The sequence below is a fragment of the Babylonia areolata genome, chromosome 10, assembly GCF_041734735.1.
Source record: "Babylonia areolata isolate BAREFJ2019XMU chromosome 10, ASM4173473v1, whole genome shotgun sequence".
NCBI lineage: Eukaryota > Metazoa > Mollusca > Gastropoda > Neogastropoda > Buccinidae > Babylonia > Babylonia areolata.
This window is the reverse complement of record NC_134885.1, coordinates 15652139-15668637: the sequence shown is the minus strand read 5'-3', so window position 1 is coordinate 15668637 and position 16499 is coordinate 15652139. Positions and strand designations below refer to the sequence as shown.

Sequence of the window (16499 nt, the reverse complement as noted above, 5' to 3'; positions counted from 1 at the left end):
CCAATGTGTGCCGCCTGTCTTAGGAGAGGCCGACCAAAAAGGGGATTGTTGGGGAGCAGCGTGCCTCTAAATCCCCAGGATTCATTCCCCTCCACACAGGGCCCCGCCGGCAAACACAGCGGGGCCAAGGAAGGCCGCAGAGAAAAAAAAAAAAAATGGGAAAAAAAGGGGTTGATGGGGACTGGGACAAAAAGAGGGGTAAAAAGAAAGAATAAAACACGAAAGGGGGCATCATAACGAGCAACATTTTGTGGGTAAAAATTTGATTGATTAAAAGTATCTGGCATTTGGGGTTTAAATAGTTTTTAGATTTTTGTTCTGTTGGCTTGGGTTTCGAAAAAGTTTGTCAGACCGATTTAAATTGTTTTGCGATTTTTTTGTAATTTTTAATTAATTTTTTGCCGTGAATTTAAAAAATGATGATGATGAGGGGGAAGATGATTGCAAAAATTCTTTTTTTTGTTTATAATGTTTTTTTGCTACAGCATAATCCCCAAAAACCCCCTCTTCCCTTCAAGGAGTTTAAATAAGAGAAAGGCCAAAAGCCAAATTTACGTGCGGAAAACTGGATTTTGGTTTTTCTCATTTCAAATTATTACAATTAAGAGAGGTTTTAAAAATAAAGTTTTAAAAAACAGAAAGAGAAAAGAATTAAACCCATTAGAAAAATCAACTGCGTTGTTTGGAAAAACATCTTTTCCCCAAAAAGAAAAATATGCATGCTCAAACACACACACACACACACACACACACACACACCGATTCAGTGCGTTTAATCGGTACACACACACATGATAACCTTCACTTTCCGTTTCCCCCTATTTTGGCCCGGCTGACAAAATAAAGATATGTGTATGTTCAGATTTGCAATGCATACCCTCAACAAAAACAAGTGCACATAACACACAGGCAAATGCACACTACACAACACTGCAAGTCTGTACTAGGGGTTTTGCGTCCACCAAGCAGTGTAGTGTTGGTTGGGTTTTTGTGGTGGTGTGTGTGTGTGTGTGTGTGTTGGGCCAATAAGTCACATTTGTCCCCCATGGGGGTTTTTTCATTGTGTATGGTAATGCAAAGTGTACATCACTTCTTCTGTAGGTTCATGGGGCGAACCTTTCATTTAAAAAGGGAACTCCCCAAATTTTCCTTTTAAAAAAAAAATTTTGCTTTACACTGAAGTTATCAACTTAACTCACTCCACAAAGGAACGCTATACGGTTTTGTGTAAAACCACGGTTCCCGAGACGGGAAAGCTATAGCGTTTCCAACATTTACAAAATTTTTCCCTGCTTTCCTTTTGAGGAGCATGTCAAACGGCCTTACCGTTTTTCCCAATGGTCAAGGGTCAAAGGAAAGTTCCACTTATTTTCCGTGAGAAAATACTCTTGGCAACGACCCCGTTTGGTACCCCCCCCCAAGACAACTAATCTGATACGTATCAACAATGGCGTCCAGCGAGTTCGAGTGGGAAATTTTCGGACAAAGTAGATTTAAAACGGGGCGTTTTTTCTGCTGCGAAGTGATTGAATGCTTCAAACTCAAGGTTTGACTCGACGATGATGATGGGGACGGTGATGAAAGTATTTACAGTGAAAAAAGTGACCAGCAAAAGATACTGACAGTACTCAGCTTCAAGGTCATGCAGAGGGGGGGGAGTGGACAACACAGCCGCGAGCAGAGGGGTCCGTGGGGTACTCGAGCGATATTTCAGTGAAAGTTTTTTGGACTTTTTTATGCCCGGGCGGGACGAAAACCTTTGGTTTTTTTTCCCCACTCGCCCCCTTTTTGGCTCTCTGGCCCAATGTATCAGCTTTGCCACGCCCCCATTGACTTTTTCACCGTTTGTGACAGAAGACCTCCTGAATTTTATTTCACAGAAACAAACAAGAAACATTGGGGTAAGGGGAACTGAAGAGGATTTTTTCACAGTGGCCGTAATGGTGTACTGTGAATGATTTTGGGGGTTTTCTGGCCATTTGTGTGACAGGGATGGGAATAAACCAGAAGTAAAGGCTAATGGAGCACAAACCCATGCTCTGTAGCCCTTTTTCTCCAAATGTAATGAGGGGACAAATTTGTTTAATTTTGGGGCCCTGCCCTGTCAAAAAACAATGCTGACTACATCCCCCCCCGGCCAAGGAAAGACCCCTGCACAAAATTAGGGCTTTATAAACCCTTCCCAAAAAAATTCTACCCCCTAACCCCCCAAGAAAACATCATGGGGGCTATCGTGCTTAGAGAGGAAAGTCAAAATTTAGGGTTACATGAAGGATAAGCCCCAAAAAAGGGGTATCAAAACGTATGAACTCTGTGAATCTGGACTGGGGAGTTTACAGATTTGAAATATTGCTGCAGAGCAATGTGAGAATCGCCCCCGTAGATTTTTTCATGAGGCTTGTGAACCCTTCTTGACAAAGGCAGGACTGTCTATGTGGATTTTAAAATTATGCCTTTCTGGGGCTGGCTGGGCATTTTGGCTCCCGGACAATTTTGGGACTGTGCGACCCCCAACCCCAAAGGGGGTGCCTCCTCAGCTGAAGACCCCCATACCACAAAGGGGGCCCAATTCAGGGAACAGACAAGGTATGTTTGTTTTTATGATTTTTGTTGCTTGGAAATTCTAAATGCAATAATATCTATTATTGGTTTTTTTAAAATTTTCTTAATACAAATAAAAAAATAATTAATGAATGAAAAATAAAAATAAACACAACACACACAACCACACATATATATATATATAATTATATATGTATTTTATAAATTATGTATGTTATAAAGTTGTGGTATGGTTATTTTTTTTCCGGGTTTTAGAGACGCAGAAGTAAGTAAAGAAATCACGGGTGTCAGCCGAGCACAAAATCCCTCTTTTGTTGGGCCGAGCAGCGCGCGTCTTTGGGGCAAAAAAATTTTTTTTTGCCAGACTTTCCCCCGCACTCTGCACTGACCCCACATTCGCCGCGGTATTTCGCCCCCCGGGCCAAACTGGGACATGCCTTTTTTTGTTTCACCGGCCCCCGGCCCCCCCCCGCTTTTCCCCCCTTTTCACGCATCCACACATTTCCCCAGCGATTACAGAAAGTTGAATTATTCTATTCCTGGGTTTTTTACTGGTGCATTTGATTTATTTACACCCAAAATTTTATTTTTTTATCAACATCACGTTTATTTTTTTTTTTTTTTATTTTTTTTTTACTACCTTAAAAAATCTTCGTCTTTCTCGTGGGAAAGAAGGGCACAGCAGTGCCATAAGCCGACAACACCACCCCCCTCCATCCCCCCTGCTCGCCTCACCTGAACAGTGTGTTCATTTAAACTTTGTTGTGTGCCAAGAAAAAACGCACAAATCAAAAGGTAAGCAACTGCAGCATGCTATATGTTCTGTGTGATTTACGATAATTTTGGTAAACGCCTGTTTTCTTTGAAGGGGTTTAAACTTTAAAAAATTTTTTCGATCAGTTCACTTTTCCTTCTCTTTCCTTTCTTCATTTTGTTTTAGCCCTTGCCCCAACAACCGCTATGTAAAAAACATATTGTTTTGGAGTCAATGGAAAGTTATTTTTGTTCTTTTTAGAAAACCCCTTTTTTGTCGTTATTTTTTATCCTCCGGGGGGATATGCGGAAAAAAACAAAGCAATTTACCGCCGAACAAGGTACACGAGTGCCGCTGGCGCGGCCTGTTTGTCAGCCGCGTTTATTTATATCCATGCCCTACTTCCTGGGTTCACGAACTTTCGCAGGGCCAACTAAAGTGCCAGCACTGAACACCCGTGGAATACACTACAACTGTACAAGCACTTTATTTTCCACTGTACTGTTTCAGGTGCAGCTGCTGTTCTTCGTTGGATGGACAAGAAACCTGTCCATGTCATCACAACCAAAACTGATCCCACCCTGATGATCAATGTCACCACATGGCGAGGGGAATTCCGCAAGCCAGCAGCTGTCCAGGACTACATCCTGAACATGGCTGGCGTGGACAAGAGTGACCAGCTCCTGTCCTACATGCCACTCAATAGGAAGACCATGAAGTGGTGGAAGAAGCTGTTCTTCCATCTCTTCACCCTCACCCTCATTCAGGCTTCTATCCTGTATAACATCTACCTGAAAAACAGGAACCAGGGTGGAATCTCCCTGAAAAATTTTGTCATCGCTGTTGGGGACAGCCTGAATGAGCGGTATCAACGTGGAGTGGCAATCACTGTACAGCAAGCCGCTGCACAGCCTGATCCTGCAGTTCCTGGGCCATCTACTGCTCCACGAATACAATCTTCACTGTCCAGACTGAGTGGCATGCAGAATGAGCACTTCTCCTGCCCTCTGCACCCTTTCGCCAGTGGCAGGAAGAACTACAGGAAATGTCACATGTGCAGCACTCGCAGCAGGAGACACCCGGACGTCCAGATTCGGCAGACCCCCAACTGGTGTAAAAAGTGTGGGGTTGCCCTCTGTGACAAACTCTGCAACCCAACAAGACCATCACCTGCTTCCAGTGTACCACTCAGGTGCCGAATTACACTGACAACTAGGAAGAACGGCGCCTGGGGACTGAAATATCCGGTGTGCCAGTGTGCTCTTTTTTTTTTTCCCAATTTCCATGTGTAAAAATTTGTAACATTTTCACATATCATTTGTAATTTACTTTTTTTTTATCTTGAGCAATACCCACTTTATTCAAGTTATTTTGTGCATATACAGACCTTTTCCCTGTGACTGTGTGTTCATGGAGCTGATGAAAGTATGTGACTGTAGGTGATCCTGGACCTAAAAAATTGGGAGTATTTTCAACATGGCACATATAGCAAACATATTCAGGTAAGAACTTTCATATTTTGGCATGAACTAACCCAGCATGTCAATAACCTGTTCTGAAAGTTTCATTTTGTTCCTTTGTGTTTTGTATTTTTTGTGATTTTTTTCTAACCCCTTACAAATGGGCCGTCTGTGGGGAAAAGCAAGGGAGAAAACTATCCGTCCCGAGTGAGTTAAGAATGTCACTCTGCACATTGCAAACCATGAACCTTTGGATAACCAGGTGAAATGCAATAAGATAAGCTTTCATAATGTTTTCTGTATACCTTTTAACAGGATTCTCACTTACAAACTGAATGACAGGATGATCAGATGCTTACTTAAGTTTATATGTTTGTACTGACAATGCTCTAAAAAGAATAACACAACTGTAATAGCAGCTATACATAACTTTGTCTGCCCACAAAAAGTCCTACAGTTGTCACGACCCCCAGGGCTCCGGTCTGGGACCCTGCCTCTTCCTGTGTGTATATAAATGACCTTCCCTCCAAGATTTCCTCTCCATCAAGACTTCTTGCTGATGATACAGCAGTCTACAGGCTTATCACCTGTGCAGAAGACCCAGCCAAGCTTCAGGAGGACCTCCAACGCCTGGAACAATGGGAGAGAATGGGACATGATCTTCCACCAGACAAGTGCAGTGTGCTGCCCTTCACTCAAAGCCACTCTCCTCTTCTCTCCAACTACACCCTCCACAGCCAGACACTGGAGAGAGTCACCTCCACAAAGTACCTTGGGGTCATACTGGAGACTAAGCTGGACTTCACTCAGCACATCGAGAACATCTGCGCTAAGGCCATCAAGACACTGGGCTTCTTGAGAAGGAACTTGAAGGTGTGCTCCAGCCGTACCAAAGAGCTGGCCTACAAAGCAATGGTTCATCCAGTTGTGGAGTATGCCTGCACTGTATGGGACCCAAACTCCAACAAGCTCATCACAACCCTTGAGAAGGTCCAGCGAAGGGCAGCCAGATTCGTCACCAACCGCTAACCGGCAACACTTCAGTGGTTACAGACAGGCTGACGCTTCTTGAATGCCCGTGCTCGAACAATGACGTTGCTTGCACCAGACTCGCAATGCTCCACAAGATCCTCAACGATCAAGTTTGTGTCTCCTGCGCCGACCTCAAGCAGCAGCCTCAAAGTGGTCGTCGCAGCAACCACAACCAACAACTACAAAGAATCCGATGTCGTACCGACTACAGAAAGTATTCTTTCTTTCCAAGGACTGTTGTCAAATGGAACTCCCTCCCAGCTGATGTTGTCGAGGCCCCCTCCTCCAATGCCTTATGCTTGAGGGCATTGAAGGCCCTCCAGGCACAGTATGCCCCCCCCTCCACCCTCACCCCCACCACTAGGTCTTTCACTCCCCACCCCAACTATTGATTAATTGCATACGGATAAGGACTATGTGTACGAAATTCTGACTAAAAGCACACACTTGCACTTGCAAAAATGTTAATAATGGTCAAAGTTATGACTGCTGAACATTAATGGAAGAAGAACTGTGCACTGACTTGAGGGCCAGACAGATGAAAGCCTTGAAGTAGGAGTCCTCTCCCCGTTTGTGAGGGACGTGGGCCTTGAGCACTGTGTCGATGGCCCCCAGCAGTGTCTGTTTGGCTGTGATAGGTTTGCCGCCCACGATGTCCAGGTGGAAGGACTGGGACAGCATGCGTGCTGGGGACTCGTTGTACTCACGGCCATGCTGGTGATGGACAGTACACACACTGGTCAAGCTGACTCCCCCTCACTTTTGTATAGTGTTCACAGTATGTCATGAGTCTGCACTGAATATGCAGAGAAATAGACATTTGGTCCAACATCAGACTGTGTTGTGTTGTACTGCACTGCAATGCACTACATTGTATTGTAATATATTGTATATTTGTATTATATTACATTGCATTGCATTGCCTTGCGTTGTATTGTACTGCATGTTACAACATTTCTCAGTGTGAAATTCGGTTTGCTTGCCATTTGAGAGCATGTTGCCACAATGCAGCAACAACCTTTTTTCTCAGCCTGGAATACGTGTATTCCTTTTTCTATCAAAGTGGATTTTTCTACAGAATTTCACCAAGGACAACCATTTTGTTGCTGTGGATTCTTAAATATGCTAAAAAGCACGCTGGACACATATGACCTCAGTTTGTCATCTCACCTGAATGAGTATATTGATATGTTGTTGAACATTTTTATTAGGTATAGATGAAAAACAAATTGAATCTTATAAACAAGAAACATTTGATACAAAATTGATTAAAAAAAACCAATACTACAATTCACAATTTAGATATGTCATGGCAGAATAACAGGCTGGCTTAAAAACAAATATAACAACCATAATACAGAAAAAGGGTGCTGTATTGTGGATTGTGTTGCACTGTGTTGTGCTGCCCTGTGTTGTACTCTACAGTGTGTCAGAGGTAAGAAAAATCCTGCTGCAATCTGGTGGTGGTGTGTGTCCATCGAGATCGATGATGACCATCGTTGTCATCCAGCTGGGGGATGGGGGGAGGGTGGTGGTGGGGTGGGGGGGAGGATGCTCATGAATCTATCTGTGAATGCGCAGATGGCTGAATAGTCCAATCTGCGCACGAAATGTTCGCTGACAGTTGGGGCAGACAAAGACAGGCATACCATTGTCAGGGAGCTTGTTTGCCCGTGACTTTCTGGCCTGCCTCTTCTGAACAGCTGCAGCAGTCCTGTTGGCCTCGCACAACTTGGCGCCTTTGTGCACAGCAGCACGCCATTTGTCACGGTCCACTGCAGATTCCTCCAAGGAGTCGGGGTTGATATCAAACGCTTTCAGAGAGACTTTCAGAGTATCTCTGAAGCGCTTCTTCTAACCTCCGTGTGATCTCTTCCCTTGTTGCAGCTCACCATAGAAGAGCCTTTTGGGCAGCCGATGGTCTGGCATGCGCGCCACGTGTCCAGCCCAGCGAAGCTGGCACTGCATCAGGATGGTGAAGATGCTGGGAAGGGTGGCTTTTGCGAGCACCTCTGTGTCTGGGGTCTTGTCTTGCCACTTGATGTTCAGTAGCTTCCTGAGGCATGTTGTGTGGAAGTGGTTCAGCTTCTTGGCATGTCGTTGGTACACTGTCCAAGTTTCGCAGGCGTACAGTAGTGTGGGGAGAACTACTACTCTGTAGACCTTTAGCTTGGTCTCAAGACCAATGCCTCTTCTGTTCCAGACATTTGCACTGAGTCTACCAAAAGTTGTGCTTGCTCTTGCAATCCTGACGTTCACTTCATCGTCGATGGTCGCATTTCGTGACAGTGTGCTGCCAAGGTATGTGAACCGCTCCACCGCACTGAGTCTCTGACCGTTGACTGTGATGTTGGGCTCAACGTAGGGTTTCCCTGGGGCTGGCTGATGGAGAACTTCAGTTTTCCTCGTGCTGATGGTAAGGCCGAAGTTCCTGCTGGCAGTGGCAAACTTGTCAATGCTGAGTTGCATGTCAGCTTCAGATCCAGCGTTGAGGGCACAATCATCAGCAAACAAAAAGTCTCTGATGATGTCTGTCATGACCTTCGTTTTTGCTTGAAGCCTTCTGAGGTTAAACAACTTACCATCTGTTCGGTACTTTAGGCCGATTCCAACATCGCCATCTCTGAAGGCATCAGTAAGCATTGCAGAGAACATGAGGCTGAACAGCGTTGGAGCCAGGACGCAGCCTTGCTTGACACCATTTGTGACAGCAAAAGGAGCAGATGTTTCGCCTTTGTCCTGGACTCGAGCCTGCATGCCTTCATGGAATTGGCTGACCAAGGAAATAAATTTCCAAGGGCATCCGTACTTGGCCATGATCTTCCACAGTCCCTCTCTACTCACAGTGTCGAAGGCCTTAGTGAGGTCGACATAGGTGGAGAACAGATCAGCATTTTGCTCCTGACATTTCTCTTGCAGCTGCCTTGCAGCAAACACCATGTCGGTGGTTCCGCGCTCTTTCCGGAATCCACATTGGCTCTCAGGCAAATGACCTTGGTCAAGGTGTGCTGTGAGGCGGTTTAGTAGGATCCTGGCAAGTATCTTGCCTGCGATGGAGAGCAAGGAAATGCCCCGGTTCCCCTTTCGCTTGTACAAGTGAATGATAGATGCATCTTTGAAATCCTGGGGGATCGTCTCTTCTTTCCACATGAGTGAGTACAGCTGATGGAGCTTCTCAGTCAGCACAGTGCCTCCATCCTTGTAGACCTCTGCTGGTATGGAGTCTGAGCCAGGTGCTTTGCCACTGGATAGCAGACGAATTGCTTTCTGGGTCTCAAGAGGTGTTGGCGGATCGTCCAGTGCTTCGTTGATGGGGACTTGTGGGAGACGGTCTATGGCTTCATCATTTATGGAGGAAGGGCGATTTAAGACACTGTTGAAGTGCTCAGCCCAGCGTTCGAGAATTTTCTCCTTCTCAGTGATCAAGGTATTCCCATCTGCACTGAGGAGGGGGGATGATCCTGAGGATGTGGGGCCACAGACTTCTTTTAAGGCATCATAGAACCTCTTCATATCGTGCCTGTCAGCATATCCCTGGATCTCATCAGCTTTGTCACTCAGCCACTTATCCTGCATCTGGCGTAACTTTTGCTGAACAGTCCTGCGGATGGCATCGTACACATCCTTTTTTGATGTGGACTTTGGGTTGCTCAGGTAGGCTTGATGCAGACGGCGTTTCTCATCCAGAAGCTGCTTGATTTCATCACAGTTTTCATCAAACCAGTCTTTGTGCTTTCTGGACATGGGTCCCAGGGTCTCTGAAGCTGTACTATAGATCAGCTCACGCAGGGTCCTCCAGTCAGACTCCACATTCTGGTTGTCCAGAGAGGCGGATTCCAGACGATCTTCCAGCAGCTCCACAAAGGACTGTTTGATGGTGATGTTTTTCAGCTTAGCGATGTTGAGCCGTGTTGGAGCCTTCTGGCCTTGGGGGCGTCTCTTGGGCTGGATTCGAATATTCAGCTTCGCGACTACAAGGCGATGGTCTGTCCAACACTCGGCGCCGCACATGGTCTTTGTTACACGTACATCTTGCCTATCCCTTTTCCTGACGATGACATAATCGATGAGATGCCAATGCTTTGAGCGAGGGTGCATCCATGACGTCCTGTTACGGGTAGGGAGGCAGAAAACTGTGTTGGTTATCAGCAGTTCGTGCTCTGCACAGGTCTGAAGCAAAAGCAATCCATTTGGGTTGCAGTGGCCCACACCGTGCTTTCCAATCACTCCATCCCAGAAGATGTAGTCAGAGCCAACTCTAGCATTGAAGTCCCCAAGAATGATGAGCTTGTCTGCTTTAGGGATAGCAGCAATGACAGAGTGAAGGTCCTCGTAGAACTTCGCCTTCACTTCATCCGGGTTGGTCATGGTTGGGGCGTAGGCACTGACAATGGTGAGGTGCTTCTGGCCAGATGCCAGTGGGAGTTTCATGGTCATAAGCCTATCGTTGACTCCCTTTGGGATTCCAGCTAGCTTGCTGACAAGTGCTGTTTTTACTGCAAAACCAACGCCAGCCTCACGTCGCTCTTCGCTTCCTCGTCCACTCCAGAAGAAGGTGTAACCAGATCCCCGTTCACAGAGCTCGCCTTCACCTGCAAGCCGAGTCTCACTCAAGGCTGCGATGTCAATGTTGTATCTGGCGAGTTCGGATGCAACTAGTGCCGTTCTTCTTTGGGGTCTGTCCGCGTTATCTCTGTCCAGGAGAGTCCTTATGTTCCAAGCACCAATGGTGAGAGGAACGATCCTTGTTTTTTTCTTTTCTTTCTTGTTGTTTCGACCGCTGATGTAGGGTCCCCGCCAGCCGCGGTATGCTGGCCAGGGTGATATGGAGCAGGCAATTTTTAGGGCACCTTTTCTAGCCCCTTCCTCATGCCAGGGAGGTGAGCAGTGCATTCCTAAAGAGGGCTGCTCAGACGCTCAGACGGCTGCCGAGCTCCATCGCTGCTCCTGTCGACGAAGAACGACCCTATGGCCTGAGCCGCCTGCGTGCAGGTCTGCGACTGCGACTGCCAGTGTACCCACACCTGTCGTTTCGTCGCTCGCCTGTCGCCACAGGACTTGGGGGTGATGAAATGATGAAGGATGAAAGGTCATTTTGGATGACTGATGACTTGCACGATGAGTTTGTTTAAAGTGAAGAGGAGTTGCGCAACGTCAACCTCACTCTCTCGTCCGGGTCCACCAATTTCCAGTGGCAAGACTAAGTCGAGACGACTGGAGGATGAGCACGGATGCAGTGGATGACCAAGATATCCTTTCGGTGTCTCATCTTGCTCTCTGCACTCCACAGTGCGTTGCTGTAACCGCCTTCCTCTCCGTTGAACCGATAGGTTTCTTCCGCAGATTCTGCCGGATCCAGACTTCGCATGCATGGGTAGACACACCCCGGGGGCCAACTGCGTGTGGCATGCACACAGCACAGTGGAGCTAGATGGCCGTTGGTGGCTCTCCTGAGCCAACGCCCTTTTATGGATCTCCATAAGGGTGTCTAGCCACCCGCCTCACCAGTCCCGGAAGTGCAATCTAACGAAGGTGTCAAGTGCCCACCCCAGAACACTGAACGTGAATAAAAGATGGTTGAAGCAAAATGTAATTAACCTTTCCACTTCCAGAACCCTGCCCCCTTCGTGCTGATGTACCCTGTAGCATGTAATCATCACCAGGGTAACCAGAATCACTCCAGTTTATCAACCACAACATTACTTTCATTTTCTATCATGTTTCGTTTTTGCTATTGTCAGTGTTGTACACAAAATCATACAAAATTCTTGGCACCTTTTCTACTTATGTCCTGACAGCCATGTTGACACGCTCAACAGCTTTTTGCTTTATAAAACGCAAAAAACACATAAAAATCTAGCCAAAACTTGCTGAGATGTTGTTGTGAACACACATCAAAGCAGTCACTAATTGCAAGGAAGTAAGCAGCATATTCAAATGATTGGCTGGACAGCTGGCAATATGGTTACCCCTCAATCGTGGATATATCTGCAGTTAAAAGTGAAAGGATTTACTCCAAATTGATGTCAATATGTAAGCAATAATTACAAAGACATGAACAAACACCTTATCTAGTGATTTACTATTTGTGAAGCTTAGCTTGTCAATAAGACTATTTATCTTTTGTCAAAGAACAGTTAATGTCCTCTCTCTCTACTTGCGCAAACAAAAATTACAGGAGCAGAACTGGGCATGGAATTTGTTTAGATTCTTCTTTTTACCAGTATAGCCTGGTGGTTGCCGCTAAATATCACTGTTACAGCAATGGTTTCTTTGTTAGATATGTTTAATTTTGGTGGATCTTTTATTTTTTCGTTTGCTTCCATATGATTTCATTTCTCATGTAAAAGAAGCCAAGCCATGCAGCCCCAGGTCAAACTGCATGTTCATTGCTGATGATATTATGGTTGTTCAGTTCAGTTATGTCCAGTTCTCTCCCTGTGTTTCAGCTTCTCAAGGAGGCATCACGGAATTCGGACAAATCCATACACGCTACACCACATTTACCAGGCAGATGCCTGACCAGCAGCAGTGCTAGTAAGCAGGCCTTGGGCGCATGCATGTACATATTTATTTCTTCTGCAGAATTTTGCCAGAGGACAACATTTATATCGCCATGGGTTCTTTTTCAGTGCGCAAAGTGTGTGCTGCATAAGGGACCTCAGTTTGTCGTCCCGTCCAAGTGTTTAAATGCTCAGTTTGATTTTCAGTCAAAATTTGGAACAATGGAGAGACCAGGAATGGAACCCAGACCCTCATGTACGCTGTGTTGGCAGATTAGCATCTTAACCATTCTGTCACCTTCCTCCTTCTGTGTGTTGTGTATGTGTGTACATGCGCACATACTGCGCACATACATGACTGTATATGTATGAGCAAGTGTGTTTCAAAAGAGGATGCATATCACAATGATTAGTGCGCTCTTCTTCTTCTTCTTCTGCGTTCGTGGGCTGCAACTCCCACGTTCACTCGTATATACACGAGTGGGCTTTTACGTGTATGACCGTTTTTTACCCCGCCATGTAGGCAGCCATACTCCGTTTTCGGGAGTCTGCATGCTGGGTATGTTCTTGTTTCCATAACCCACCGAACGCCGACATGGATTACGGGATCTTTAACGTGCGTATTTGATCTGCTTGCATATACACACGAAGGGGGTTCAGGCACTAGCAGGTCTGCACATATGTTGACCTGGGAGATCGTAAAAATCTCCACCCTTCATCCACCAGGCGCCGTCACCGTGATTCGAACCTGGGACCCTCAGATTGACAGTCCAACGCTTTAACCACTTGGCTATTGCGCCCGTCATGATTAGTGCGCTCAAATGTGCAGTTTTATGCCAAGTGATATGTGACAAATCGTGATAAACTTTTGTCTAGTTTCAAACAAGATCCTGTAAGTTAGCCTGTAAGCAAGCCAAAGAAGAAGAAAACAGTGTACCTTCATGTCATAGAACTTGACCAGGAGGTCCCAGGAATGCATCATGCGTGTGATGTCAGCAGAGCGACTGGGGAAACAGCCAAGTGGCACCATGCTGGTGCTTTGGCCCATCTGGTGAGCAAAGGGAATCCACTTTTTTCTGATAGCTTCCCACTGCAGACATCTGTCTCATTATATGTCTAATTACAAAAACAACAAAAAGAGAAAAAAAGAGCCACCACAGAACATCCACCCACCCCAACACTCTCCTCCCTTCCCATTCTTGTTCATGCTCTTGGCTTGACAAGCTACTTCCTTCTTCCTTGACATTTCTAAGACAATTATCATGTCATTCATTATCAGTGGCCAAATGTGGGGATCCAATATGAAGAAAAAGCCAGTAGAATCCTCCTCCTCCATGCTCAAGACAAGAGAACTTTGTCATGTTAAAACAGTCAACAAATATGACCTCATTCAATGATTACAAACAAAAAGGGTGATGGCAGAGGGTGGGGTGGATTTACCAGTATTTACAACCATACTGATTCAAATTACATTTTTGCTCACCATCTGCAGAGTGTTTGCTGAAACTTGAATAAAAGTGTGTGCTGAAAACTGAACACTTCTATCTAAGGCAGCCCATGTTAATTGGCATTTTATTGTTTTACAATCACAATGTAGATCTATCAATGGTTTAGATCTCCCCCATATTCATCACAACTTTCCAGCTTCTATTAATTGTAATAAAAACTCTAGATGCTGCTCTTTTTTCGCACCTTAAGTACGAATCATGATCTCTTTAACTCTTTTTTTTCTTCTTTTTTTTACCACCCTCAATGCAAATCACAAAAAGATATTAAAACTAGTCAAATATGAATTCCAATAGCTGATGATAGACTAAGTGTTGCTATTCAGTGTGATTGTGCGAGTTTATCGTGATCAAGTGTGTTGTCAGATACTGAGCTTGTTGTGACAGGTGGCACCAAGTGATATACAGAAATTAGTTTTAAGACACAGACATGGTACACACAGCCAATAAGATGCAGGAATCATATCTGAGCTTTAAAAAAAATGTGCTTTATAGGCCAGAAATCATGGTAATCCAAATTTGGTATTAACAGGAGTAGTGCCACAGGACATGTGTGATTGTCTCCCTCCTTAAGAATAAGGGTTCCAAATCAGACTGCTCCAACTACAGAGGCATCACATTGCTCTCCATTGCTGGCAAGATCCTCGCCCAAGTTCTCCTGGACAGGCTCATCCCATCCATTGCTGAGGTACATCTCCTAGAGAGCCAATGCGGCTTCAGAGCAAATAGAGGAACAGTTGACATGATCTTTGTGCTGAAACGGATCCAAGAGAAGTGCAGAGAACAGAATATGAACCTATATGCAGCATTCATAGACCTCACGAAAGCCTTCGACACAGTCAGCAGAGATGGCCTATGGAAAATAATGACCAGATTGGGATGCCCTCCAAAGTTCTTTGCAATCCTACAACAACTCCACGAAGGACAAATCGGTCAAGTGTAATGGTGATTACTCTGAAGAATTCCCAATCAGCAATGGAGTGAAGCAAGGCTGCGTATTAGCCCCCACACTCTTAGATGAACAGACTATAAATAAAGAAAAGGAACTCTTCGCGATCTTCTTCAGCATGATGCTGAGAGAATCAAAGGAGGATCTAGACGAGGGGATTTATATCAGATTCAGGACCGACAGCAGCGTATTCAACTTACGAAGGCTCATGGCCCACACAAAGACCTCTGAAGAAGCTATCCTGGACCTGCTCTTTGCAGACGACTGCGCCCTCCTGGCACACACAGAAGCAGCTCTGCAGGTCATCGTAGACCATTTTTCACAGGCAGCCAAGGCATTCGGTCTGACTATAAGTCTGAAGAAAACTGAAGTCCTCCACCAAAAAGCACCAGGGACCGTGTACACTGCTCCCCACATCAGCACTGATGGCCATCCCCTTAACACGGTAGAGCAATTCACCTACCTGGTCAGCATCATATTGAACGACGCTACAGTGACCAAAGATGTGGACAACCGCCTCTCAAAGGCAAGCAGTGCATTTGGCCGCCTCCAGAAAAGAGTATGGAAAAACCACTCCTTGCGACTCTCCACAAAGATGCAAGTCTACCGAGCTGCTGTACTGTCAACACTGCTATATGGATGAGAGGCATGGGTGCTGTACCGGAAACAAAGCAGCTGGAGCAGTTCCATCAGAGATGCCTTCGGTCTATCATGGGCATCAAATGGAAGGACTACATAATGAACATAGAAGTCCTAGAAAGAGCTCGACTGCAAAGCATCGAGTCAATGCTCATGGTAAAACAACTTCGCTGGGCAGGACACATCACCCGGATGCCTAACACTCACATGCCGAAAGCAGTATTCTATGGGTAGTTGGTCCAAGGCAAATGCAATACAGGCGCACCACAGAAAAGATTCAAGGACCAACTGAAGAAGCAACTATGCCAAGCGGACATCAATCCCAAGACATGGGAGCAGTCAGCATCAGATAGAGGTAGCTAGAGATCTTCAACGCTCAGGGGAACCCAACACTTTGAGGAAACCAGACGACTGAACATCCAGGAGAAAAGGAGAAGGAAAGATCCAAGTCCACAGCCCAGCAATGCAGGCCAGATCTACACCTGCCCACGATGCCACAGACTCTGCAGATCATGGATTGGACTAATTAGTCATCGAAAGGCATGCCACCCATCCCTGGCGGGAACTTCCCACTGATCTTCACAAGCAAAGAAACAGCCATCATTAACAGAAAAGCATTTCCAGAGACAATGAACTTCTTAAAGTTTCAACGTACATAGATACATACATACATACATACATACATACACACACACACACACACACTGACAACCAGAAACACAGGGTTATGACACAGACTCCTGTTATTTACACATGTGAGCCAAAAATGTCCATGACAATTAATAATTCTGTAGATAAAATGTGTATGAAGGAGTGAGGGTGGTAGAATGCAAAAAACAAACAAACCCAAACACGTCATTGTAAAGTTTAAAAGAATAATTTTATATAAAACACACTGAACATCAGAACATGTCAAGATGAATGAGCATGGACTTCATACTCATCAATAATTCTGAATCAAAATCACATCATGAAAGATAGTGTGTGCATGCGAGAGTGCTCGCACCCCACCCATCTATCACTGCACTCCCTAAATGCAGGAAACAAACATACATTTTCCTAACAGCAGAACTGGTTTCCTGTATATACAAACTT

General features: G+C 45.4%; 1 protein-coding gene across 1 annotated transcript in view; it reads right to left on the bottom strand.

Moving 5' to 3' along the window:
• Positions 1 to 16499, bottom strand: part of LOC143286667 (RUN domain-containing protein 1-like) — a 134254-nt gene that overhangs the window by 19701 nt on the left and 98054 nt on the right. The window contains exons 17-18 of the mRNA XM_076594303.1: positions 13249 to 13359; positions 6332 to 6522 (exon numbers count right to left, since the gene is read on the bottom strand). Of these exons, the coding sequence (XP_076450418.1) occupies positions 6332 to 6522; positions 13249 to 13359 (302 nt within the window). The remainder of the gene's footprint in view (positions 1 to 6331; positions 6523 to 13248; positions 13360 to 16499) is intronic.